General features: G+C 38.4%; 1 protein-coding gene across 2 annotated transcripts in view; it reads right to left on the reverse strand.

Annotated features, from left to right (window-relative positions):
* Window positions 1–314: 314 nt before the first annotated feature.
* Window positions 315–27,997, reverse strand: part of LOC134798682 (furin-like protease 2) — a 371,313-nt gene continuing 343,630 nt past the window's right edge. The window contains exons 7-14 of one of the 2 annotated variants that reach the window (XM_063771053.1): window positions 26,190–27,986; window positions 25,837–26,070; window positions 24,101–24,259; window positions 23,151–23,290; window positions 22,722–22,977; window positions 22,380–22,471; window positions 19,017–19,177; window positions 315–4,311 (exon numbers count right to left, since the gene is read on the reverse strand). In XM_063771053.1, the coding sequence (XP_063627123.1) occupies window positions 4,114–4,311; window positions 19,017–19,177; window positions 22,380–22,471; window positions 22,722–22,977; window positions 23,151–23,290; window positions 24,101–24,259; window positions 25,837–26,070; window positions 26,190–27,986 (3,037 nt within the window). In that variant the 3' untranslated portion in view covers window positions 315–4,113. Of the gene's footprint in view, window positions 4,312–19,016; window positions 19,178–22,379; window positions 22,472–22,721; window positions 22,978–23,150; window positions 23,291–24,100; window positions 24,263–25,836; window positions 26,071–26,189; window positions 27,987–27,997 lie in introns of both variants that reach the window. The other variant, XM_063771052.1, reaches the window with a different exon arrangement.

The raw sequence follows: 27,997 nt of genomic DNA on the forward strand, positions 1-27,997 counted from the left end.
CAGTTATTGAGCCCGCATACATTATGACAGTAATTCCGCCGGGGGCCTATTTGCATAGTATTGTCCACCGCATTAACATTTAGACTACAACCGATACCCAAAAGCACAAGCCAATACCTTGCTATTTTAATAGGATCCGAAGGACAGTATTATTGGCCGGCCAGTTCCCTTTTATTTGTATCGGGATGTGATTGGTTTTTACGGTTTATTGTCCGTTTTTCTATACATTTGGGGCCCGCGTTTTCTATTCATTCCGAATACGTTTTAATACTGAATAAAAAACAAATGAACGCGGGGTCAATTGAAACAAAAACTTGACGCATACTTTTTTATTACAAATATTTATAATTGCACATAAGATCTTTTCATACAAAAATATAGTTTTAATTAAAAATATTCCCATTAAAATGAAACTGTAAAACTGTAATAAATACCATGTTTTATCGGACAAATATGTAATACAGTTTTGACTAACGTAAAATCATCTTACTATAAATTTTCGTAGGCACTAATATTCAATAAACTCTGTTTTGAGTCAGATGTCAAGATCAAATGATTAATAATTCAAGTACCTACTTAAAATTAATTCTACTAAAAACAAATTGATACAATTTCGCCAAGACAAATATAATTATATTATTTTCAAATGTATACCTAATTCATAATTACAAAACTGACAAATAAAATTGAAAAATAGAGAGAGTCAAATTACTTACAGAACGTGAGTTGTTGAAGCGTCTCTCGATTTTAATTTAATGGATTGACGCCCGTCTGTTTTAGAGACAACGCCATCTATCGACACACAACTCAGGTAAAATATTTATAAAATCTTAAAGACACTTCAACAAGTGGCGGACTGTAGTAATATAAATGGTTTTGTGACTAAGTGATCAATCATACCGAAGCCCAAAAGTCGTTGACACAGCAAAATGTATTACAGTGTGATAAATCCTTAACAATAGTAAATTGTCATTTGTAATCACATTTAATCAATAGTTTAACAATTATTACAGTTAATACACATGTCGGTAAATGGGAGTGGTAACGTTGCATCTTTGATTGTCCGCATACTGTGGCTGAATTACAATTGCCTGTTTTGACATGTTTTTCGATAATAAATCCAAACTTAATATGACAACATGTACAAATCAATCAGAATCGTCGCGTGAAGCTATTCGAATTTAAGAAAAGCATCCGCTAAAGGCAACGTTATAGACGAAACATACAATCACCATACAATAGTCGGCTTTTAAACAAATGTCATGGATTCAAAAAGCCCCCGCGACGGTTAGAATTATAATACCACAGACATTGGATAGTATTTTTATAAATCGTACACGTATCTAGGGGCGTTTACAATAAGCAAGTAAGTTCTTAACTCTTTGAACTCGAATAAAAATCTTACAGAATTTCATTATGAATTAAATTTAGTTTACCTTTCTCATACATATGACTAAAGACTTTACGATTTTACCGCTCATCGCATTATAAATGAAATAAAAATATTAGGATCCCATATCATATACATTCCCCATATCTAATACAACCATCCTACATACGCCAATTAGTCGCCAAATAAGAATGGTTTCGTAAAGTAAGGGAGTAAAATTTGGTTCAAGAGTTAAGAAAACATAGTATTACTATAATGTCTATAATGTAAACACTGCTTGGATTTCAAATATGTTTAGTTGTCTTGATAAACTATACATAATCCATATCATTTAATAATATTTTGTGACCTTACTCTTTTAAAAATAGGTCGAAGAAACAAGTTAGAAAAATTCGAAGTTAAATTACCTATATTATGTTAGCGAAACACCGAGATAAGTGGAATACTATAAGGATTGTGTGATTTTGTTATTCCTTATCACATTTAAAATTAACTGTGTTTCACCTACCTAAACTGACTTTAGTGTAGGTATATCTGTCCATTTTCGCCCAGAGCAAAATATATAAAATATAATAAACTGCAAAATTGTACGATTTCATGGTCTCAATAAAATATAATGTTCCGAAATCAATCTGAAGTTTCAAAAGTTATCATGAATATTTTAAAATCGCATTTTACCACGGGTGCTTGGCATCATAACGCCTGCAACCACCCACTGCGGTCGTTGGCGCCACCACCAGTAAGTGGATTAAGGTCCTAATGCAAAATCAATGCTAAAATGTCCACACAGCATGGCATTATGAAATAAGCGGTTATAATTTTACTAACTATACTAAAACTATACTTCACAACTAAGAGAAAACAAGTTACGGAAGCGAAATATATTTTTTCCTAATAAACTTCATACGGGGCTGACGGGATAAATTGTACAATTCATTAAAGTAATAACTATGGTAACTTTGTGTCCTACGTACTACATAAAAAGTATATTAAGCCACAGACAACGGAACTATAACAGACATGCGCAGTTGAACTTTGAACAATGATTCTTGGTATCAGATGTAGCGTTCGTTGTAGGCGATACGACACCATATGTACTACTCGTGTTCAACTGTTCGTTTGAGAATCCATGCATTTCGTAGTTCAGTTGTGTGTGATTAAGCTTAGGCATTTGAGAAAAGATGCGATTGTGACGTATACAAATGAGTTCGAGTCGTCTTACGTCTGACGAATCATCTGGCATCGACTATGGCTTAGTTCGCCCGACTTGTTTGCTGCTGCCAATTACCATAAGATAATATATCAGTTATATCACTCACTGAAACTGTAGCGCCAGTATCTACTAAATTTGAAAGCGAGGTCAAAGAGATATAACATTGAAAGTGACTAACTAAACTTAGTCGTAGTTGGCTACCAGACCAAGTTTCTCTATCAGTTTCAAATGTAGGTTACTCTTGACTTGACGCTGTGTTACTTATTAACATTGTATTCAAGTTTGACAATGTTACATTACGATTGGTAAATTAATATACATTGGATGCAGAAAGATAATTCCAGGCAAGACGTATGCACTTAGTTGCAAAAGAACATAAAGGGTTATTTACTTAAACAATGCTAAAATGTCTTAGAAGTAGTTCTACATAGTTTTAACCACTTCTAAAACCTACGTAAAATTTTGCAGGTGAAAATCTCAGGTAACAATCATGTGAAGATATAATAATTTAACTTGATTAAGTAGACTCCCGACTTCGTATTTATATACGAAGTGTAAGCATAGAACGATGGAACATAAACACTTCAAGGAAACATGCTTAACGTAAAGTTTAAAACAGAGTACACACGATAGGCACGAGAAACTTGTATTAGGTATACACAAACAAGGCAACAGCAAACATTAGGCTAATCAATATTACAGGTAGATACTCCATATCACAATACCGATGTTGGTATAACAGAGGGCGTTGACCTCCACATTTTAATTTTGTTCAATTACAATTCATATCTAGCTAGCTATAATTATATATATACACTAATTGGGCACTCAAGTACCGGTCGTGAACTTTTTGGGGATATAATTATGCATTCGTTATTTGTAAACCAATCTGATATTTTAAAAACAGTTTAACAGCGCGCTTTCGGGGGCATAGAGCGTTTTCAGACTATCATTTTTTCTGCGGTTATAAACTATTTTCTATACACGCGTATGACTTGCGTTTATGTTTTAGAAGCTAGCATCTCTTCCAGTGAACACGGTGTAGGTAATAAGCGCATATAACGCGAAACGATTTTAGGTAATAGAGAAAAACGCTAGTCTGAAATACCTCAAATTCCACACATACAATTCTCTAAAACACGATAGGCACTAAAATATCAACAATACATAAAAATCCAAATTCAAATTCGTATTACTAACGTTGTGACTTACACTATCGGGCTCTCCCGCTTTTTGTTCCACGTCGGATTCACTAGTAATCCACGTGTACAAACGGGTACTTCCCCTTCGTTCCATAAACCTAAATTCTTAAGGGATACGGTACATATTCGGACAATAATTACGTACCATTTGGTCAATAGGCACCAAAAAGTGGCCCGTTTCATAGGTAAATGCGCGGGCCGCGCGCAAAATACAAGTGACAATACACGCTAAAGGGCACCGAGAACGACACAATACGGAGAGAGAACTAGTGGGAAATACCCCAACTTACTGCTATGATCACAGCGCGCTACGTGCGTTGCTCGAGCAGGGGCTCGTGCTCGAGCTCGGACTCGTGGTGCTCGAGTTGGTGCTCGAGCGTGTGCTCGAGTTTGACGGGGCAGGCGCTTCGGGTGGTCAGCACGCAGACCTCGCCGTCGTCAGTGCAGGCTAGGGGCGAGTATACGACGCCTCGGGACCGGGTGACGGGCTCACGTTTGGTGCGAGCCTGATGACAAAAATACTATATTAGATAAAAGGTATACGATTCGAATTTAGTCATTCAGATGAAAGCATAAAACTTGGTATATGCGAGTATGTAGCGTTTTTGAATGATAAGAGCACCATCACATACATATAACATTTTATAATGTCTTACATTTATATCAGCTCCTTGACAGCTCAGACATTTAACACTTACAATTTTTAAATTACCTATGCGTTCCGCAAATTTTAACGGCATGTTGTTGGTCTAATCGCTAACATAAACGTATGAATAAGATAACAATTATACAATACATTATAACTAACATGTTACCCGGTTTAGACTAAGGCCGTTAATACGTTAGCTGCGTTACGCTGCAAGCCAGGCTAATAATCCCTTGATCCAGTGGTTAAATCAGCTGCCGGCGTATTGCATTTATTAGCACCGACGTCAATTGGTTGACGGTTAATGTAATAGATATAATTTAAATAGGTATATAGTGAACCGCTTTCTGTGTTTTACATTTTTTTTCGCCCTCGTCGTATATTCAAAACTGCAATGCCGATTTTGATGTAGGAGGCGAGGTGTTAATCAATTTGTTTTCATAATTTTAACTAAAATTTTAACCATTTAAAAAAAAAAAAAACAAATACCCCAGTCAAACTAAGTACGTATGATATTTTTTTGTTAAAGTTTTACACTATGGTTGTGTTAAGTATAGTTTATAAATCATTTTACTTGTTTAGTAACAATGTATGTAAACTCTTTATTGTACAATACACAAATTTATGGCACAAGATAGGCAGTACAAAGGCGAACTTATCTCTTATCTTACTTAGCGAACAATAATAGCCAAACTATATAAGACAGGTTAGACATATTAGACCCTAAATCTATAGTATAGATAGACTATCGCTCTGCGCTGCAATCTCTCCAGGTAGTGAATATTTTATTTTTGCATTAAAGCAAACGTTTCTAAACAACGAGATTGCACAAGTTTCGGTGCTCTCTGGTTAGATGGAAGACGATACAAATCACGCGATATCGCACCGGGCTGGGGGAAATTACATTTCGTTCTGACTTTTTTTCGACTTTGTTGGTTTTAAATTAAACTTTTACTTTGTCTACGATGTCAACGAAAAATTAACTCAACGTTTTCTACGTTTCGTGCACAATGGCTGTTGGAACGAGTCACAAAATGCGCTCGCTTAAGAGCCAACAGGAGTGGTCATTCCTCCATACAAACGTAGTCCTCGTTTTCCTCCGTGGTTTTTGAAGCTAGAGCAATGATTTTTTCAACACAGATTAATATTGTCAATATCTGTGTCGGACCGTTTTGCTTTTTTTGATATTTTTGTTTTTTAAGGCGCTAGAGCCCTTCAAAAACGGCCAAAATGGCCTAATAGACTATGCCGCAATGAGAGGCGTGGTATTCAAAACTGATATCAATTAGCCAAAAAAGCAAAACGGTCCGACACAGATAATTTCATAATCATTTAGATTTCCAAATTTGGTTACGATTGGTTAAGTTTTGGGGGAGGAAAAAGAGGACTACGAAACCTCGATTTTTGTCATTTTTACGCAGGATTTTTCGCCTCAGCTGCAGTTGTCCCTATCGCACTAATTTTAGGGGCGGAGTCAAGTTTCTAAATACGTACACAGCCAGAAAAGTGATAGGCAATAGTCGACATTTAATGTCGATAATCTAGTGATGTAAGAAGTTATCGATAAACCGTCTTGTGTGAAAATATCTAGATCCTAAGATACAAGGGGTTTTGGGTTGAGAGTAGGGAACACATTTTTGTAGTTATGATATACAATCTATTATGAACTTTTTGATTCTAATATTTCAAATTAGAAATCAAAATCAAAAATATTTTATTGCATGGTTAAAATGGGTTAACAAAAATTTTAGGTACCTACAGGCACGCTTCGTAATTGTCGAGCAATTTAGGGTCCTAGCTGAATTGGTTGTTCCATACTTACTCGTGCTCTATGGAATGTCCAATTTAGCTAGAACCCTAAATGGCTCAACAATCACGGAGCGTGACAGTACAAATGATTCATGTTCTGTATATCCTGCCCTACAATGGCGTTAATATTTGGTTGTCATGTCTATACTTCGTTTTTAAGCATTATTGAAAAAAAAATAGTAAATACTAATATTAACCACTAAGTACATAACTATTACAAAAAAAGCTAATAAATAATTATACGATTGCATGCTTAAAAAAGACACGTCACCTTCACTCTAATGCTAAACAAACGAAGAATAAGAACTAACAGCGATAAGACCGCCTGTTGCTACCTTTATCTACATTGTAAATCGGTTTTAGGGTTCCGTACCCAAAGGGTAAAACACGGGACCCTATTACTAAGATTCCGCTGTCCGTCCGTCCGTCTGTATCTCTGTATCTCACGAACCGTGATAGCTAGACAGTTGAAATTTTCACAGATGATTTATTTCTGTTGCCGCTATAACAACAAATACTAAAAACAGGATAAAATAAAAATTTTAGTGGGGCCTCCCATACAACAAACGTGATTTTTGACCGAAGTTAAGCAACGTCGGGCGGGGTCAGTACTTGGATGGGTGACCGTTTTTATAAATAATGGTAGGGAACCCTTCGTGTGCGAGTCCGACTTGCACTTCGCCGGTTTTTTTTAAATTTGTTTTTATGTTTGTGGTGTAATAAAGAATATTTTAGAGTCAGACCAAGAAAAGTCTACAGCAATTTTGATAGCACACGCAGTGCAAGTGTTATTTATATGTCATAATTTCATAGAAGCGACGTTTGAAATAATACTTGCACTGCGTGTTCTATCAAAATCGCTATAGATTTTTCTTGGCCTAACTCTACTTTAAATTACAAAGTAAGGCCTAAATTATAAAATAAGGCCCATCAATGTTTTTTTTTTGTGTTTATTAAACTTGATATTTTGTCTATAGTATTAGCGGACATGGCCTCAAAATTTAAACCCGCTTAAGAATCGGGCCTTATTTCGTGCATTATATACAATACTACCCATTTTTGTGTAGTAATTATTTATACTATAGAAGCATTGTTTGAGTAGCCAATTATTTAAACAGTATTTTTTTAAAGGGCAACGGTGGCAATATTTTAAGGTCTGGATAATAAGATACAGATCTTAATAAGGATATCAATGTAAGTGAATGTTACCATGACTACCAAACAAACAAATGTGATAGAATTTGCCAGCTGGCATTGTAACATTCAGACAGTTACCTATGTACCTAATCTGAAATATGAATAAATTAGTAATATTTTAAACAGGAAAGTAAACCGAATTTTGGCCTTTTGCTGGACACAATCACAATAGTAATTTGTTTTACAAGAGGGCAAAGTTTATCGCCACCGGTTGATGCATTTGCAGCACAAATGGTAGAAATAGGCGTGATTGTATGTATGTATGTATGTATGTACGTGTGTCGTGTTCAATGCGCGCAGCGACATAGACGCATTGATGTGTAATTAAATTATTTAATTGCGAAATTAGCGCGGCTCGGCCGCCGCTGGTAAATCGACGCGATGAGTGACTCCGAACAGAGTCAACCCATCGTGAATGAGTTCCTCGCCTTTCTGCAACTAAAAAATAAGCTGGTGCAGGAAGGAGCGATGGATGCGGTGACTGCTGTCCAGATGAATTCGCGTGCGTCGAGTTTCACCGTGGAAGACATCTGTGCAGCGAAGCAGGTGCTATGCCAGTCCCTTGGGATCGTTGGCACCTATGTACCTCACCGGAGAGGGGATGAAGCCGGGAAGAAGTCCCTCGAGGATATAATGAAAATCCTAAGGGAAAACAAGGATCGGATTACGGAGTTTGTGGCGACGGGTGTCCCAATCCTGCCGTCGTGTGCCCCGGATAATGTCGACGTTCGCAGCTTGTTTAAGGAAATCGTGGCCCTTAATACAAGATTAGCCGAAGTTATTATGAAGTTTGAAGCTAGCCTAGTCACTATCGCCGAGTTACGCGACGAAATCACATGTTTGCGGAATGCTCCAACTCGGTCGGCGGTTTCAAATTTCAAGAGCGATTATCGACCTGACACTGGAGTCGAGTCGGTTAGTTTACGTGTTGCTGACACTGTAAAATGTGTCGCACGCGCCGCTGCACCGCCCGCGCACCCCCCGCGCGCGCGACCGCCTCCTGTCCCCTCGAAGTCACGTCAGCGTGCTTATGCTGACGTCGCCGGTCAGCCTGTCGCAGCTAACCGGGTCAACGCGCCTTCTAAGGCGTGTGAATCACGGGCTCCCCTTTTGGAGAAGTCCTCCCGCACCAATGTGGATAAGGAGGGATTCACACTGGTGGAAAGGAAGAACAAGGTGCGCAGGGCGCCCCGTAAGACTCTGTGTGGCACTGCGGAACCGGTTAATTCTGGTTTACGAATTGCGACACCGAGTAAGGCGCTCTACGTGTCTCGCCTGCATTACTCCGCCGGGGCCGACGAGGTGGTGGAGTACGTCCGCCGGAAGACTGGCTACACGCTGAGGGTGCACCAGCTACAGTCGCGTCACTATGTGCACTTCAGTTCATTTGTGGTGCGCGTGCCGCGGCCGCTGCAGGACACCATCGCAAGCGCGGACTTCTGGCCGAAGGGTGTGGTGTTTCGGAGATTCCGGGGCAACCTGCCGAACCCTACACCAAGTCAGACGACGCAACGGAGCCACGCTGTTACGTCGTCGCCCAAATTTAATGTTTAATTTGTGTTTGGTTTTTATTTGTAGTTTTGTTGTTGTTTTCTTGTATTCTTATTTTGTAGTTTCACAGTGCCTTAGTTTTTACTGTAATGCTGTGTCACTTATTTGAGTAATAAATAAATTGTCATATAAATGTATTAATCATATACTTTTTTATATTCTTTTGCTTTCATAAGTAATATAAACTAATTTTTGAAAGCGTTTTTCAATAATTATTAATAAAAAGACACGTCATGATTGTTTACCTTCTTTCTAATGCTAAAAAATAACGAACTATAATAACCGGGCCTTATTTGGTACAGAACCTTGATTTGATAGGTACATCGGATATTCTGGGCCCCTGAGTTTGTTACGTAAAGGACAAAATGGTGACATGTGTTTAGAGCTGATACTGTTAAACTAGTGGTTCTGTGCGCTAAGTATAAAAAATAAGCTTCAGCGAACTCATTAAGCCTAGAAAAAACCCTACACCCTACTGCCACTTAAGTCAGTCTTGAGTCTTTGAATCAATTTCCGTAGTAGTACTACTACTACTAAGGTACTAGGAGGTAATAAGGCCTATAGTAGGTATAATAAGGCCTACCTGAAAAATAATGTTCTTACAACAGTGTAACCGTGTTAGTTATTTGAGTAACATATATGTAAAGTGATACAATTAAAAGCTAACAGCAAACCAGTACATAAATTATATCTTATGTACTTCTTATGAATTACACTCTTATAAAGGTTTCGGCTAATTACGCTTAATTACTTGAATAAAGGTAGATGAATTGCGTGCGGTCCAATAGGTAACCACAACTCACGGAGTCCAAAACAATAAGCTGATCAGCAAAGTCAAGTAAACAAAGCCAAGTCACAGTAGTAGAAAGATTATCGAGTTCCGTAAACGTAAGCCGGGTCAAAAAATTCAATCGCAACACAGTAAGTAATAAGTGAAAGCCTCGTGGCAGTAACGCACGAAAAATAACATTGCAAATTGTCGGCAATGAGGCGCGCGCGGGTGCAAGCGTACGCATCTGTGTGCGTGCATTACACACACAAATACAGTCTCTCACGCCCCGTCAGAGCGACGGGTATATTCAGCTTGAAATCTCAAAATTGACTTTTAGCTCAGCTCCCGTTTCGTCTTAAAGGCATACTTTTGTAAATAGTCCGTGGCGCTCACGACAAAAAATTTCCTTTTGCAGAGTTGCTCCTTTTGACTCACAGATTGATTTAGGAAGGATTTTTAATGCAAAATTTTGACCCCCGAAATTTGTAAAAAAAATTGTTTGGCTATGTGCGCAAGATTGGTATCATATTCGGGTAAATCAAGGATGCTAAATTAATTTCTGATATTTAATTTATACGGTTTCATATAAATAATTTGAAAAAAATAAAAAAACTCTATTTTATTTTTTTCCGAATAAATGCCAAAATTATTCTTATTTTTATATACACACAAAAAATAAAAATTTCATGAAAAAGCCCTACTACTCCTCGTTATAAAAAATATACACATTGCATATTTGTGTCTAAAAATTACACAAACAGAAAAAAAATTAAATGTAGACCTTCTTTCGACCACCAGCATACAAAGATATGAGTTACAGTTATGAAAATTACGGCGTTTGATGATGATGAGATACCCTTTAGCATAGTGAGTCCTTAGAACCCTTATATAATTTTAGGAACGGGAGCCACCTTGATTTTTGGTGCGGTGTGGTTGAAAGGGTGGGTATGATTTGTCCCATACAATCAGAAATTTATGAAAGCATCTGTTTAGGTTTCTGCATTAAGTTTGGTGTCATTATCGAGTAAATTAGTAGGCCTAATCATACAGCCTCTGGCCATGTTAAGTATTCAGAGTAAAAAGTTAAAATTTCTCAACGAGAATTCAAAATTTTGTATCAGATTTCTGAACGCAAAGTCGCGCCCCCGCGCGCGCGCGCGCCGCTTCTGTCGCCCTCATTTAGTTTAGAGTAACAAGCCAAGACATAATACTTTCACTGCCAGTGACCCGCTACCTAGGCAGGTTCTCTAGTCTTAGGCGCTTTTCGCCACAAAGCGGAAAACGCATATTATCAGCTTCGCTCGTAGCTCGCGCTGGCAGTGAATATGCCAACTGATATGACAGCTTGGCCCGCAACTCAGCAAAGCCAATATTATCTTAAACTTTGACAGGGATTTTTCACTATTAAAATCCCTGGTTGTCTCAGGACAACGCGGGTACTGGGCGGGAGGGATTATCATTTCGAAGTTTGTGCAGCTAATATAATTGAAATAGAACTTCACTTACAGGTAAGTTCGTTTAATTTCCAATTATTATTACGCTGCACAAACTTCTTCAATGATAAATAACTTGTAGATGTTTAGAGATAAGTATTCAAAGTTTGTTTTTGGCTTTGTATTACAATAATGAAATCAATGAAATCAATGAAATCAATGATTAACAATGATTAATGATTTCATTTTTAAAGTAGGTACCTTTTTAGTTATCATCAACTATTTTCAATATATATGTATATTTAGTTAACAACATTATTTAGAGATCTAGTGATCATTATAGATATAGAGATCATTATTTCATCAAACTGCCTGTCATATGATAATTGAAACAAAATTAATTTGTTTCTTATTAATAGGTATTTCATTAGTACCACCAAGTACCACTTAAAACTCAATTATTATAGGACTATCAAAGAAATCAAATGTTAGCATGAGATGCAATTTTTAACGAATTCAACAACTATAAGCAACTCTTGACAGTGTGTTGCTGCTTACAACCTTTAGTAACACTTATTTTCTCATTAACTAGATAGTAAGGATATATCTTTATATTCTCCTTATTTATTTCTCCTCTTAAGTTAGGTTATTTATAATATGAATATAAAAGTAAAATATAAAAACACTTACAAAACAATAAAAAATACATATAAACACATTATAAAAAACCTAACCTAGGGTGCCGCCAGCAGCGGGGCAAGGCCCAAGCTACCGGTGGTCAGGGCTGCAGAGAGAGGAACCGGCGGACTATCCGCGCCGTGTCCAAGATCACCGCCTTCTGCATCTGACCCTTGATCCAACCACCTAGCGAGAGTCTCTCAAGATGTTGGTCGAGACTCTTCGCTATTAGACCGTTCACTGAAACGACTATCGGGACAATGATCGTCGAATCAACATCCCACATGGCGGTTATCTCGTGAGCCAAGTCTAGGTACTTACTGGACTTGTCCTTCTCGGCCTTCACGAGATTCTCATCATGGGGGATGGTGATGTCAACGAGCACGGCCCGACGTTGCGATCGATCTATTATCACAATGTCAGGCTTATTGGCTACAATAGTCCTGTCTGTGATGATTAATATAATTATTAGAATTAGATGGAACTATGATTATGAAATTGAGCAAAATTATTAGAAGTGTCATGTTTTCTCCCATCAATATTAACTCCTAAACGATTTTTCTGCTTGTCAGCCTAAGCAGGAATTGGTGTCCCAACGCATAATGGGTTAAATGAGTGGTGAGATTAAAAAATATCAACATCACTATTTTTTAAGAGTAGGACTTTAGTCCATCTACAAATCGTTAGGGAAGAGATTTTTTCTCTGAAATAGACATAGAGTTTTATTGCTTGAGATGTATTAGGTATACAAATTAGGAGTTAACATGCAATTTTTGAAGGCAATAAAATATAACCACTAACAATTTTACAATCTACCATCACGAATATTATCATTCATTTATATATAGCTAACCAATGTTTGGCTTAAGCAACCTTACTCAATTTCAATTTAGTTTAAACAACAAAGGACTGCGCTGAATTGGTAAAGTACATTAAAAATACCCTCAAAAAAGTACAACACACTAACATTATACTCTGCTTGCCAACTTTCAAGTATACGAATAAAGTAACATTGTTTAATAATCGCATAGATGATTTTAATTATAAGTTGTATCGTGATAATTTAGAAAATGAGTATGCTTTCATATTGGATTCGAACATATGCTTGTTACACGATCGTGATTATTGCACGTTGTTTAATAGTAGAACCAGCCAAATAAACAGAAGGGGAATTGAACGTATTTTCGAATCCATTATAGAGTTGGTTACGAGCATTAATGGAAATGTAACCGGTAAAAATCTAAAGTTTTTTCGTAGCTGACAGAGAACGAGAACTGAGCAATACATTAATTGAACACTGTAAGAAAAACAATGTATCAAAGAATAATCCAACTGTACAATCTGATAATAATCCTTTGTTGAATCCCTGTGCAAACTCTACACTTAGCATATTGACCAATACCAGTAAATATCTAAATGTATTTCACCAAAATATTGCTGGCCTTATAAATAAAGCGGATCTTCTTGCAATACATTTGTATGAGTTAAAGATGGAGAAAACAGAAATTGACATAATTTGTATAACGGAACATTTCATCAAAAAAGGGCACGAAGAACTATTGAAAATACCAAATTACCAATTAGCGTCAATCTATTCAAAAAAAAATCAAAAACGGGGAGGGTCTTGCATATTAGTAAAAACAGGTCTAAAATACAAAGAGCTACCCGACATCACAAAACTGTCTGTACCCGGAGTACTCGAATGTTGTGCCATTGAGCTTCCCTTACAAGAACTAATAATTATTTGTGCATATAGACCACCAATATATAGTAACTTAAGTACGTGTTATGAGATATTTGATAAAATTTTTAACAAAGTTTGCAGCAAACGAAATAAAAAAGTGATTATGTGCGGAGACTTTAATATAGATATTTTAAAGAAAAATAAGCTCTCAACAGATTTCGAAAATTTCTTGCTGAGTTATGATTTAAGATTAGCACTGAACCAACCAACAAGGCCTGCGAGTAATACATGTCTAGATAATTTTTTGCATAACATAAAGAAGGGTCATAAGACTGCAGTCATTGATCTTGGTCTGTCGGATCACACGGCACAATTGCTGAAAGTTCCAGTAAAGGAAAAAAGATACATACAATCTTGGCGCACCACAAAACGTATATATTCGCAAGATAATTTAAATAAGTTCAAATGTAACCTAGAGAACTTGTCCTTCTCTGAAATCTACATCACTGACGACCCCAACATTGCTTATAATGCATTTATTGATAATTTTAAGCGACTATACGATCTTTATTTCCCACTCAAAACTATAACTATTACTGATACTGGAAAACTTAAATGGATTTCAAAAGGATTAAGAATTTGTGGGAAAAATCAAAGAAAATTACTCTGGCAATATAGACGTCACCCAACAGAAATAAATAAATCACTCTTAAGAAACTACTCAAAAATGTATAAAAAAATAATTAAATTAACTCAAACAGCACAAAACAATCACGCAATAAATACAGCTAAAAATAAATCAAAAGCAGCTTGGAAAGTCATTAACTCGTTTAAATCGACTCGCCCTAAAAATTGCATTCAAACAATAAAGAAACACAACGAAATGATCACGGAGCCGCAACAGATTGCAGACACATTTAATGCCCATTACATCGACAGAGACTCTCAACATATTTCGCTTAGTGCTACGACTAAACCTAACATAAAAAACAACTCTAAATCAATATTTCTAGAGCCAACTACGCCAGACGAAGTTAAGACATTAATAAATTTACTTAATAACACCAACAGCGTCGGGTATGATAGTATTGCCACATGTGTAATTAAATATGTGAACAACATTATAAACGAACACTGAAGTCACATAATTAATCTAGTCATTTATACGGGGATTTATCCTAAGCAATTAAAAAAAACAGTGATTAAACCCCTACATAAAAAAGGCGAAAAAGATTGTACACAAAACTATCGACCGATTGCCTTGATTCCAGTATTTTCAAAAATTTTTGAAAAGGTAATTTATAATCGTTTATATGCATATCTTAACAAATTAAATTTACTTAGAAGTGAACAAAAGGGATTTAGAAAAAATATAAGTATTAATATGGCTATATATGACCTTCTTAACATTGTAATGGAAAATGTTGATGAACGAAAGCCCGTTTGCGCTATTTTTACTGATATGACTCAAGCCTTTGACTATGTTAACCATGACCGACTGTTATGCAAGCTTGAAATGTATGGTATTAGGGGTAATGCGCTAAATCTTATCGAATCTTACTTAAGAGAAAGGCCTCAATGTACCGAAATATCTAGAATCTGTACGAAGAAAAAAACAGAACAAAAGTACTATTCGAGAGAGCAGTATGTCACACATGGAGTCCCACAGGGCAGTGTGCTCGGCCCCCTACTGTTCCTCGTTTATATTAATGACCTGCCAAATGACGTTGACTATCCAATGGTACTATTTGCTGACGACAGCACATCTATAATAAATTGTGATAGCCTGATTACATACGAAAAGGACATTAATTCAGAATTAAATAATATTATAATGTGGTTAAATAATAATAATCTAATAATCAATCTTAAAAAGACTAATGTAATGCACTTCTACAATCGTATAAATCCTATTAATACTGATACAATTGACATAAACTATAAACATGACAAAATTGAAAATGTAGACATGACACGGTTTTTAGGCTTATTAATAGATAGTCAACTTACCTGGAAACCTCATGTTGCTGATATATGTCAACAACTAAACAAATCTGCTTATGCACTTTCTAAACTATCCAAAATAGTAAATCAAGACACAGTTCTGTCGGCCTACCATGGACTTGTAGTCTCAAAACTCCGATATGGGATTATATTCTGGGGTAACTCAGTCGATAGGGAAAATGTACTTATAGCCCAAAAACGGTGTGTAAGAGCAATGTGCGGAAAAAAACCCGGAGAAAGCAGTGTTCCGTTATTCAAAGTAATGAAAATTTTAACATTTCCGTGTATTTATATCTTAGAAATGGCAGTATTTGTTAAATGCAACTCTAATTTGTTCGCTAAAGTCTCAGAGTACCGCAAATATCCAACGCGATCACAATATGACCAGAAGTTGCACAATGAGCAACGGAACACCACATTGATGCGGAAAAGCATTTTTGGAATGGCAACCAGAATATATAATAAAATTCCTGATTGTTTAAAAACATTACCACTATCACAATTTAAGAAACAACTGACTGCACTATTAATCGAAAAATGTTATTATAAAATAAGCGACTATTTGAATGAAAATTAAATGTATGTATAAATTTTATTTCTTAAGTATGATTATTTTGTGACTATGTTCTAATGATTAATATTTAATTTACAAATTGTAAATTTTAAAATAATGCATGTTGTATGTTTATAAGTAGTAGTATTTGTACGCCACTATTGGCAGAGCATGGTGAGACTACGAAACTGTAACATAAGATCATTAATTGTACCTGTGTTTTCACAAATAAAGACTCTCTCTCTCTCTCTCTCTCTTTTATCCTGAAAAATTAATTTTGAAGGTAGCAAAGGTTACTGTATTTATAAAGCCATAAAGGTCTTTATCAAAAATCAGAATAATATCAATTACAGGGTTTGCACGTTGTGTACAATCACAATGGCTAATAAAAGAAATAAAGTAATTTTTTACTTTTTCTGTCTGTACCTAATGATGGTGTTATTTAAGGCCCAGTAAGTTCGTGTTCTCTCACTCTCACTGAGTTTAGGATTCGAATCGATACAGTCCCTCGAGAAAAGCCTCAAGATTGCTAATTATTTTTAAGCGAGCCGTATTATGATACAACAAAGCGCTACGACTTTTTAAAAACTCCGTTTTCTGAATCTACTGCACCTTTCAAGGCCTGTGCACACCGGCTGCGTGTGCGTGACGTGCACGTGCGCGTGCGCTAAAATGTTGGAGCCGCACACGCACACGTCACGCAAGCGGTGTGACGTCTCTCAAAAGGATCTGTATACTACAACGCCGCACGCGCACGTGCACGTCACGCACACGCAACCCGGTGTGCACAGGCCTGAAACCCTACTTGATTTTATGAGCATCATTCAGACGTGTCACGCAGATAAGCGTAACCTGAACACCATTTCATTCTTGTGAGAATTAGCGCGTGTACAGATTATACAAATATTGAACATCGCTCTTGGTTGATTACACATACTTACGATAGACAAATGTACTAACACGCATAAGGCAGCGCTGTGTTCCTCGAAGTTCTTGGTTCCTAAGAATAACTTAATTTATTCTTTTGTAGTTTCGAATTTTGCCTCACCATTAGCATTTGGCACCTCTAGGCCGCAAGGGAGCATAGGACGTGAGTATTAAATATGAGTGTTGCTCTCATAACCGGGTGCAGGACTGGAGGTGGAAGTTTTAATCAGCCATGTTTACATTAAGCCGTGTGGCAGACGCGAAGTTGGTAACGTTAGCTTTGAGATTATTATCGTAGCGCCTGTCGCATTGAGATTCACTTCATTTTAAATGTCTGAATTAATTTTATGTACGTTTAAGACACCAACTGAATTGGATTTAAAGCCTCTAGACCGTAAGGAATATAACTAAGTATAAAACCAGAGTGTTGTTCGCATATTCGCATATCGTACCTGCAGTCGCGTGCACAGAGATTTGGGACTGGGTAGGCAAAATTATATCAGAAAACCGGGCAAGTGCGAGTCGGACTCGCGCACGAAGGGTTCCGTACCATAATGCAAAAAAAGGCAAAAAAAAAAACGGTCACCCATCCAAGTACTGACCCCGCCCTACGTTGCTTAACTTCGGTCAAAAATCACGTTTGTTGTATGGGAGCCCCACTTAAATCTTTATTTTATTCTGTTTTTAGTGTTTGTTGTTATAGCGGCAACAGAAATACATCTGTGAAAATTTCAACTGTCTAGCTATCACGGTTCGTGAGATACAGCCTGATGACAGACGGACGGACGGAAGGACAGCAGAGTCTTAGTAATAGAGTCCCGTTTTACCCTTTGGATACGGATCCTTAAAAAATGAGAGCTACTAACTCACCAAAAAAATTGCGTGATGGTTTTCATTTTGTTGTCAAGTCTTTTCAATTACTTCTTTTTTTGGCTAAACAAAAGCTTCGAAAACGCATCATTTTTAATAGTTTGCACACACACACACCCACCACAACTTTCACAGTTAAATTATCCATTTTTTCACTAATCGCACTTTATAATTTCCGGCAACTGTTAACTGTTATCTCATAAACTCACCAAAACAAACAAACAATGGCGACCGAATAAAAAATGAAAATAAACTTAACCAAATACTGTAAACAAACGAATAAAAAAATAGTCTCGTATTTGCACTAAATTACCATAGCAAATGCTACTTTTTAAAATAGTCACATAAACATCGGAACTATTCGGAAACTTTCGGGCGTCATTCGTTTAGGTTTGGTACGGAAGACACTGCCTATTGCGTCTAAATGTGTGCGTTACTTGTATAATTGTGTGCTCGTACTTATAGGAAGGCCCACTACACTGTAACCGCGTAACGACGAAGGCACACATAGAAAGATTTAGACGGAAATGTTTTCTGTCTTTGCCGTGCAAGGCACGTAGCGGCGCTAGTGCCGCGTGGTGTAAACTTCGTCGCGTAGAATTATTATAGATGATGACTTGATGACAAAGCTTAACCGGTAGATGGAGCGCTTATTAATTTTTAGAATGTTTTAAGTTATATCGATTACTGATAGTACGATCAAATATAAATTAAATTAAGTAGTTTAAGAGGATAGACATCGGAATTATAGTAGGGTAGGCAGTGCCTTTTTGCCTTTATGAAGTGCACGCCACTGCGTACCTGAAGCTTCAGCAGTACAGTCATGAACAATACAGAACAGAACAGTGACACCCGGTACGGCGTGCCCACTGGGCGTTCTGTTATTTGATGCTAATTCTCTTTGAGAGTACTTCACATAGTAATACCTGTAACACCAGCAGCACAGTGGCGGCCGCGCATACGGGAGCACGACCGCAGCGACGCCCGGCGCCGCGCGCACGGTCTCCGTACGCAGCGCGTCGTACTCGGCGATCCGGCGCTTGCCCGCCACGGATGAATTAATAATTAGTAAGATAGTAATTAGTACCTGTAACACCAGCAGCACAGTGAGGAACAGAACAGTGGCGGCGGCGCATACGGCGAGGACGACCGCAGCGACGCCCGGTGCCGCGCGCACGGGCTCCGTGCGCAGCGCGCCGTACTCGGCGATCCGGCGTTTGCCCGCCACGGATGAATTTATGCACTCCCCTGTGATCAAACAACAATATTTTTTAAGACACGGAAGTTAATAGTTATTAGACTTATTAGATAGGGAAGGAGCTAACAGATTTGAAAAAAAAAACAACATTTGTAAAAATAATACGAACGATCGAACGAACTTAATTTCTCGATTTTCGAAGTTGAGTACGAGTATTATATGTATAACGAATAATTTAGTGAATTTACCTAACTAGTTTCCCTTTCTCTCATAATTCTTAATCATATATCTTGTTAATTTCTACCACACCTCAGATGTCGTTGTATATGAAGCTATATTACAAATAAAAACCCTAAAAACGGGCTTTAATTTAATACATTTTAATGCCAATTTGCATGTCATCAATTATTTTACCCGTAATTAGTTCATAAAAGTAATCCCGAAAATTTTCGAAACATAAAGGGAATTATATTTGGTAAATAGCACGCTTCCCTTCCAATGCGAATTGAAATTAAAGGATTTAAATGAAGTATGACAATAACTCAAGTTCCCTCGGTGACCGTAATCAATATTGATAGATTAATAATAGTAACGAATATTTAATTATTTACTCTTTTGTTTGCATACTCATTTAACATCCATTCAAATTTAAACTCAATTTGTAAATAGTTAAGGTAGTTTTTACATTAATGCTTACCAAGTAAGGTAAGAGGTTGGTAAAGTAAGCAGTCATTAATATACAAATTGTGTGCTTTATTCTGAAATGTGCATTCGACGTAACTAATTTATATTATAAATATCTGGGAGACCGAACCGAGCTCTGCTCGGAAAACATATAACAACTCAGTTTCCCAGAGATACCTAGCTAGATCGATTTATCGCCCCCGAAAACTCCTCCCATACCTACTGTAGATTTTTTTTAAATACATCTCAAACGAGTCAAACGTCTAATGGGCGGCACGCATTTTATTGTAGTACTAAGAAGAGTTAGAACTAAAAACACTGGGGAGTATTTTACAGAAAGCCACGTAATGGTATGAAAAGTATACCTACCCCAAAAATACTTAATCACAATTTCCATGCAAACATGAGTCACATTTCAATACCAGTATCAAGCCATGCTGGATAAAAAAATGGTTTTCTGATTAAAAAGTTATATTACAAAAATATTGTATTTGGCATCAAATTTCCGTTTCTGAATCTGTCTCCTGGCGAAAAACGGCGCACCGGGAGTGTATTACTGATTAATTTGCATGCTTCATCATGCTCAATCGCTCGAAAAGTCAATTTAAAGAGTCGCTAATTGTTTTCATGTGTCAGCCGAGGAGACGGCACGCAATAATGCCGTTACACAAATTAACTGCAAATTGAGATTGTTCCACACACTGTTTACTGTGTCATACAGTCAGAAACATTACTTTTTTTCCGAGACATATTTAGATACTAGCGTTTGGGCGCGAATTCGTCTGCGTGGAATTAGTAACAGCAGCTAAAGTAAGCGCCTGGATAAAGTGTAATAGCAATCATTAAATTTGAGCGTATGCTTAATTACTTACTTGCAATTCATTAATTACTCAATTCCACCATCCTTTTCACTCCCTTCAGGGGTTATTTTCGTCATAAAAACTCTCTTATGTCCTTCCCCGGGACTGAAACTATATCTATGCCAAATTTCAACTAAATCGGTTCAGTGGTTTAAACGTGAAGAAGTAACAGACAGATAGACAGACAGATAGACACACTTTCGAGTATGGATTAGTATGGATTAACCTAATTGTTTTACTTGAACTATATCAGCAATATAACCCTTTAAACTGTCGCGTCTAGTACACGTATTTAATAACTCATCAACAATACCGCATGCAAAACTAAGAAAATAAAGATAATTAAGACTCGTATGAATTTTCGCCCCAAATGGTATGAGAAACGCGTGCCATGTAAATGTGCTTTAACAATAACTTTTATTAAGGCAGAGGCATGAATATTTAACTTATTGAAAAAAAGTGATAGGTTTCAATTTTGCGTAATTTTTGAAACACGTAAAATACATTTATTTTTGATAAACACTGATAAATTGAACCGTTGATCCGGTGGTTGGTACCATTGAAATTGGAAACTCTATATCATGTAAAGGTAAATAAGAAGTAACAAAATAGATGTCACAAGAATACCACTAATACTCAATTAATGGCATACGCCTTAAGGAAAACCGGAGCCGCTTAAGACTTTCTTGACACGTAAACCGCACAGCGATAAGGAATGAACGGCCGGTTGCGTACTCGAGTGGGCTATTTAGTTTTACCCGCTAATTTATTTATTGTAGAACTTAAGTAATTTTATATAACTTTTGATTATCCTATGTATCACAACAATGTTTAATGTAAAATGTACCTATCCACGAATGTTGTGTCGGTACAAACCCGATAGGGTTTCACGGCACTTTTCTGTTTGATTCAATGTAAGATTTTACTATAGAATAAATAAAATAAATAAAATAAAAAATAATAATTATAGAATCGAGAAGAATCTCACTATATGACTATTTATAGTAGGTACCTCTGGTACCTATTAAAAAAAACATTATTTTATAAGAATTTCAAACGACGGCGATTTGTTTTATGCAGTGTATAAACAAATCGTCCGGTGTGCAGTTTCATCACATTTCATTTACAGCCAAAGCTCATTAGGAAGATGAAAGCCATCTGTGCGCTCATAAAACGTTCTATCCTTTTTATAATTACTTAGGTACTGCCTTTTATATAGATAGGGTCGCATTTAAGATTCTATTTGTTTTGGTTTGGTTTATTTATTTTTATTATTCTGTCGTATACAACGTGTCCTAAAATTCAACGATAAGCTGGCACCAGAAGATGGACCTGCTCATGACTACTTGAGGAAAAATAATAAAAAAATTGAAAAATTGTACACATGGTCGTTAAAAATACCACTATGGGTTGTCGATTTCAATTTTTTTTGTAATTCCAGAATAAATTGAGATATATTTTTTTTCTTTTTTTTCCTCGAGTAGTCATGAGCAGGTCCATCTTCTGGTGCCAGCTTATCGTTGAATTTTGGGACACGTGGTATAGAACGGGCATAAAACGGATGAAATAATTTATATTTTGCAAGTACATTTCTCAGGTGAAAGTAATTTTAGTGGTTATATTTTTGGGATTGAAACTATCCGTGGCTAAATCACGAGACACTAGCTAAACCTTATCCTGTTTTTGAGCCGTGATAGACGTAAATTACCTGTTTCAGGGTGACAGTGACAGCAGTCGATAGCCGTCGTGTTGGCGGCGGTACCACGGTCCGCGCAGCACGTCACGCATTGGTTGTTAAGCCTGAAATAAACAATATTGTTAGAACAGGAGTAGTGAGGAATGTGGCAGGTCAAAAGGCCCGCGACCGAAAAGGCATAAGAAATCATAAGTCTCTCATGTAATCCGTTCATTATAGGCACTCAGAAATCAAATTGAAATCTGTCCTGGACCAAAACACGCCCTGGAGCTGACTTCATGCCGTGCAAGTGCTCGTAGTACCGGGAGCGGCACAGACACAACCTGTTCAGCATGATTCGCGGCATGTTCTCACCTGTCGAGTCGCAGCGGCCTGGAGCACCCCGTGCAACTAAACTGTCCCGGGCCGGAGCAAGTCCTGCAGCTAGCATCGCACGCTTTACACATGCCGATGCTCGCATCGTAGTACTGCGAGCCGAGACACTCCATGCACAGCCCGCCGTCGAGCATGAAGAGAGGCGGGCACGACTTGCAGTGGAGCGGGCCGGAGCCGTCACACTCGCGGCAGTAGTGATGGCAGCGACGGCAGCCGTCGGAGGTTTGGTAGAAACCTGATGGGCAAGCAAATAGTTAAATGACGATTTAATCCATCGTGGACAAACGTGGTGAAGTTAATTACATAGTTAGGCATCTCATATCATATAACATATTTATGGGTATTACACATTGTAAAACGCACTAATTAGGTAGAATATGTATTAGCCTGTAGGTTACGACAACTTACCCTGTGGACATTCAGGGTGACACTCGCCGGCCGCAAGCCTCCAGCCTGCGGGGCACGAGGCGCACTGGTCGCGCCGCGGCCCGATACATGTTCGACAAGAGAGGTAGCATTTGGTACATGTCCCGCGATCTGCATAGTACCTGAATAAACAATAAAATTAATTAATTATTACAAAACAGGCATAGCGTATCCAGAATGCGTAAAATCTGAAAAATTTTGGAAGTATTCCAAGTTGTCTTTTATACCATCTTGGAATACTTGCCTAATTTAAAATTGTTAAGTACAAATTGTTAAAAACACTAGGCAAAATTAAAAATTACATGAAACCGTGATACCTATCGGATAAGTTACAGTAAAAAAAGGACTTATTTCCCAAACTTACACGCTTCAAGTTTTCGTAATAAAATTGAACAAAAGCTGGATAACTAACTTTTTAATTGTACGCCTAGTACACGTGGAGTGTGGGTACACGAGCGACAGTTCTGTTTAGTATTGAATTACTAGGAAAGAAAATACCGAATCATTTAATTAAAAACCTTTCCTAAGTTCTTTCGGAGCAGTAGAGGATTTAATAAAGAGCATAATGTAGACGTAACGCTACGTAGACGCTAAGACGTATATTAAACACAAATACACATTGTACAAATAAGTACTTAATAATTAAACACACAAAAGTTAAAAACGATATGTCAAGATTATGTACGTAAAATACGACATTTAAACAACATCGCGTCAACCCAAGGTAGAAAGGTTTAAAGAGCGATAAGGAACAGCGTTTTCGATCGACGTTTACGACAAACGGCGCTGTGTTACCTACGAAAAAGACCGATCGCCGTGTACCGTCACTAGTAGCCCGGAATGAGCCAGATGTAACCCTAATCTTGAGTCAAGCCACACGCTAAACAGTGCGTGTAGCGATCTCCGCGTTTGACATGACAGGTTACACTCACCCGTCAGCACAAGTGGCCCGACATGACCCGGACTGCAACCGCAGAGCACCAGCACAGGCCGTGCAGTTGAGCCTCGATACACACGCTGAGCAGCCGTGAGTGCAGCGCGCGCAGCGGCCCGCCTCTGAGTAGAAGCCCCGAGCGCAGTCGGTGACGCATCTGCTGAACATAGGTAAAGTTAACTGATAATCATGATTATGTTTGTATGGGCGCTCGACAGGAAACAGCGGGCTCGCGATTACTTGTCGCTTTATTCAGGCCAAATCCCTTAAGTTGCTATAATAGACACAACACGTACGTACGTGAACAAGACAATTCATCTTCCATACTATCCTCTTTGCTTCACACCAACTCCAACTCATCCATTTTCATATTTAGGAGTTTTCATGTTGCTCTTTTCGCACATGACGTGTTGTGTATGACTTTTAAAGAGCGGTGTCAAAAAGTGATTTATTGATGCGGATTTATATCATGATAATATGCTTCTTAGGGAACAAATCAAATTATTGTCATATAATAAAGAAAAAGTGACCAAGCAAAGACTTAATAAACATGAGGAATCAACCAATAGCATTGGTTGATTTCCCACATCTTCGCTCCACTCCGCCTCAGTGAACAACCTAATACGCCTACTGATGATGAGATAAGATGATTAGAAACAAACAACAGGGCCCATTTCTCGAACGGTATTGTTGTTGTTGTTGTCTATCCTAGGGCACCCCGGAGGTGCATAGGGCCTCCACAAGATCCTTCCACGCCTTCCTGTCTTGAGCAACCGTCTTGGCCTCGTTCCAGCTCAGTCCTACAGCTGTCAGCTTGTTCTCTACGCTGCGCCTCCAAGTGTGCACAGGGCGTTTGCGGGCTCGCTTCCCGCCCTGAGGCCGCCACTCGAACGCGATACTGGCGTTGTTCGTATTTCCTCTTCGCAGGGTATGACCGATCCCGAACGGTATTAGACTAATATTACTAGTGGCTCTGTGAGCTGTAGACCTCGCGAGCAGAGCTTTAAATTACATGGTGCTAAGAGCTTTAAATATAGTACATTAAAAAAAACACAATACGAAATTTAAGTGTAAAAAAATAAAAAGGTTATATCCAAGCATACAAATACTGGGGATCGAACCCAGACTCTCTGTGCAAACAAAAAAGGCGAACGTTTACAAACAGAGCCAAATAGTTCTTTGATAAGCTGACGAAATTTAGCTACTCATTCTCAAGTTAAAATTAGTTAAAATTAGATATCTCAATACCTCCGAAACCAGCGAAATAAATCTTCTGAATTTTTAGCCATCTTAATCTGTAAACATGTCTCAAAAATAATACACTCTTATGATACCGATACGACTATTTGTTTAAGCGCGAGCTGTCACAACTTTTCCATTTTAAAAAATTTCCAAAATCCGACTCGACAATTTTTTTTTATCGAATCATAGAATTCGGTTACAAAATGTCACGAGAATCGGTTAAGAATTGCGACCTGTAGAGGAGAACATCCGGACATACAAAAGCAAAATGCCCGAGTCAAAACGTAGACCTTCGCTACGCTTCGGTCAATCCACGAACTGTCAAATAGTATGGGTCACCATGGTTACTAATATTAGACTTATACCGTTCGAGAAATGGGCCCAAGCATTAGGTACAACATTACTATTAGTTAAGCGTCAACGCCATTACGATAGAGATTAAAATTCCCGCGAAATATTTTTAAGTTAAATTAGTAATATGTATAAACATACTTGTTATCCTGCAACAGGTTCGGTGACGGACACGTCAAACAATGCTCTTCGTCACCCCCGTAACACGTGTCACAGGCAGAATGACACTGTCTGCACTGTCCCTCGTCGATGAACTCGGTCGACGTGCACTGGTCGCCGCCCAGCAGCACACACTTGCCCTTCTTGTTGAGCTCCCATTTGGGCTCGCAGGCCAAGCATAAACCGTTTGTGCATGCTGAACAACCTACGGGACATCTGAAAAAAGTACGAGTAAATTATCAACCGTATATATAACAAACATGTGACGTTATAAACAGGACGTTCACACACATTTTATACTGACAAATCGTTTTAGTGAATTAACAAAAACTTACTTGACGCATTCCCTTCTTTTCTTATCAGCATAGTATCCAGAAGGGCATGAAGTGTTACATTGTCCATTTATTGCGTAGTGGGAAGCGTAACATGTAACGCACTGTGACTCTCCCGGACCAGTACAAGTATCGCAAGAGGGATGGCACTTGGCGCAACCATAGTCATCGGTTTCATAGTAAGATGGTGGGCAAGAAGTCAAGCATGTACCGCTGTGAAGTAGCAAATGGTGATCGCAGGAATTGCAAGAGTCCGCTCTTTCGGAGCAAGTCGCGCAATGAGCAGCACACGGACGACAAACCGAGGAGTCACTGTCCTCCCAATAGCCATCTGGGCATTGCTGCAAGCAAACTGCTAAATCTGCTACTAGCAAATGAGCAGGCGCACAAGTCAAACAAGAGTCCAATCCGGGTCCGACGCACGTCTCACAAGATTCGTGACACTGCCAGCACACTCCGCCCTGGTTAGCGTAGCTCCTAGGAGGACACCGTGAAACGCAGGCGTCGTCCAATCTATAGTGCTTACAAGCAATGCATTGAGTAGGTCCTTTGCCATAGCAGCCTTGAGGATCGCATTCGGGATCACAGTCATGCACGACGCGCCTGTCGTTGCTATCAGCCAGGACACTCTCCCCCTGCGGTGAAGGGACGTTGTGTCCGTCAAGCCGAGCTACCGCCTTCTCCGGGTCTGAGCCGGCGGCGAATAGCGTCGGAAAGTTCTGATAGTTGGCAAACGCGTCAGTATTGTAAAAAGAATCCCCGATAGCTTCGTAACCGTCTGCGGCAGTTGGGAACGCTAACGGAGGGGATCCGGGCAATGGTCTCTTATTACGCAGTCTCACTGGGTCTATATTTGTTCCATAAAATATAAGTTGCCATTTCTTTAGTATACCCGCCTGGTTAACGTGTCTGTTGCCACCGTTGATGATCTGCAATGTCCATCTTCCTTCTGCTTGTTCACCCCAGAAGTGAACGCTAAGGAACGGCCACTCATCAAAGTTCGAGCTCACTACATCACGTGGCCTTTCAAAAAGCAAAGTCGATACAGTACCCATAGGGGATTTAAGTACTATACGCAAATTACCGCGAGGGAAGAATCTTAACGATATTTTACATTGGACATGTTCGAGATATCGCACTTCGTTGACTGTACCACCACAACCATTTACGTCCATATGCACCGATAACGTATAGCCAAAAGTGGATTCGATTGATTTGTCTTCATTGATTTCTTGAGATTTACATATATGTTGAGGAGGAACTGACACCCATTGTTCTGCTAAATTCACCATCTCAGACGCATCCATGAGGCCATATCCGAATTTGTGACTAACTTTCCTTTTGACACCATTGACTATCCAGCCTGTTTCTCTTTCTAAAGGTTGAGGGCGTGATGTTAGAACTACTAAATATTGCATATCTCTCCAAGTTAAGTCTGGGTTAGCTTCTAGCGCCAAAGCACAAATTCCGGCGGCGAGGGGAGCAGACGCAGAAGTCCCTGTGTGTTCTACTGTACAAATATGATCAGGTCTTAACCTGCCATCCATATCAACAGTGGCTACACTCTTATCGTGGCCTGGAGTGCCTGAACTGTACGTTGTAGCCAAAGTCGAAGAGCATTCTTCTAAATACCAGGGTTTATACCCTCCTTGAGTAGCGCTGGAGATAGATAGCGTGAATATACTATTAGTATAACCATCGCAGTTGCAGGAATCCGTGTGTCGTCCACCGTTTCCTGATGCCCATACGAAGATAGATCCTTTACCTCTGCGACCACTCGTGACTCCGTAAATAAATGCCCTAAAACAAAA

Source organism: Cydia splendana, chromosome 17 (genome assembly GCF_910591565.1).
Source record: "Cydia splendana chromosome 17, ilCydSple1.2, whole genome shotgun sequence".
Lineage (NCBI taxonomy): Eukaryota > Metazoa > Arthropoda > Insecta > Lepidoptera > Tortricidae > Cydia > Cydia splendana.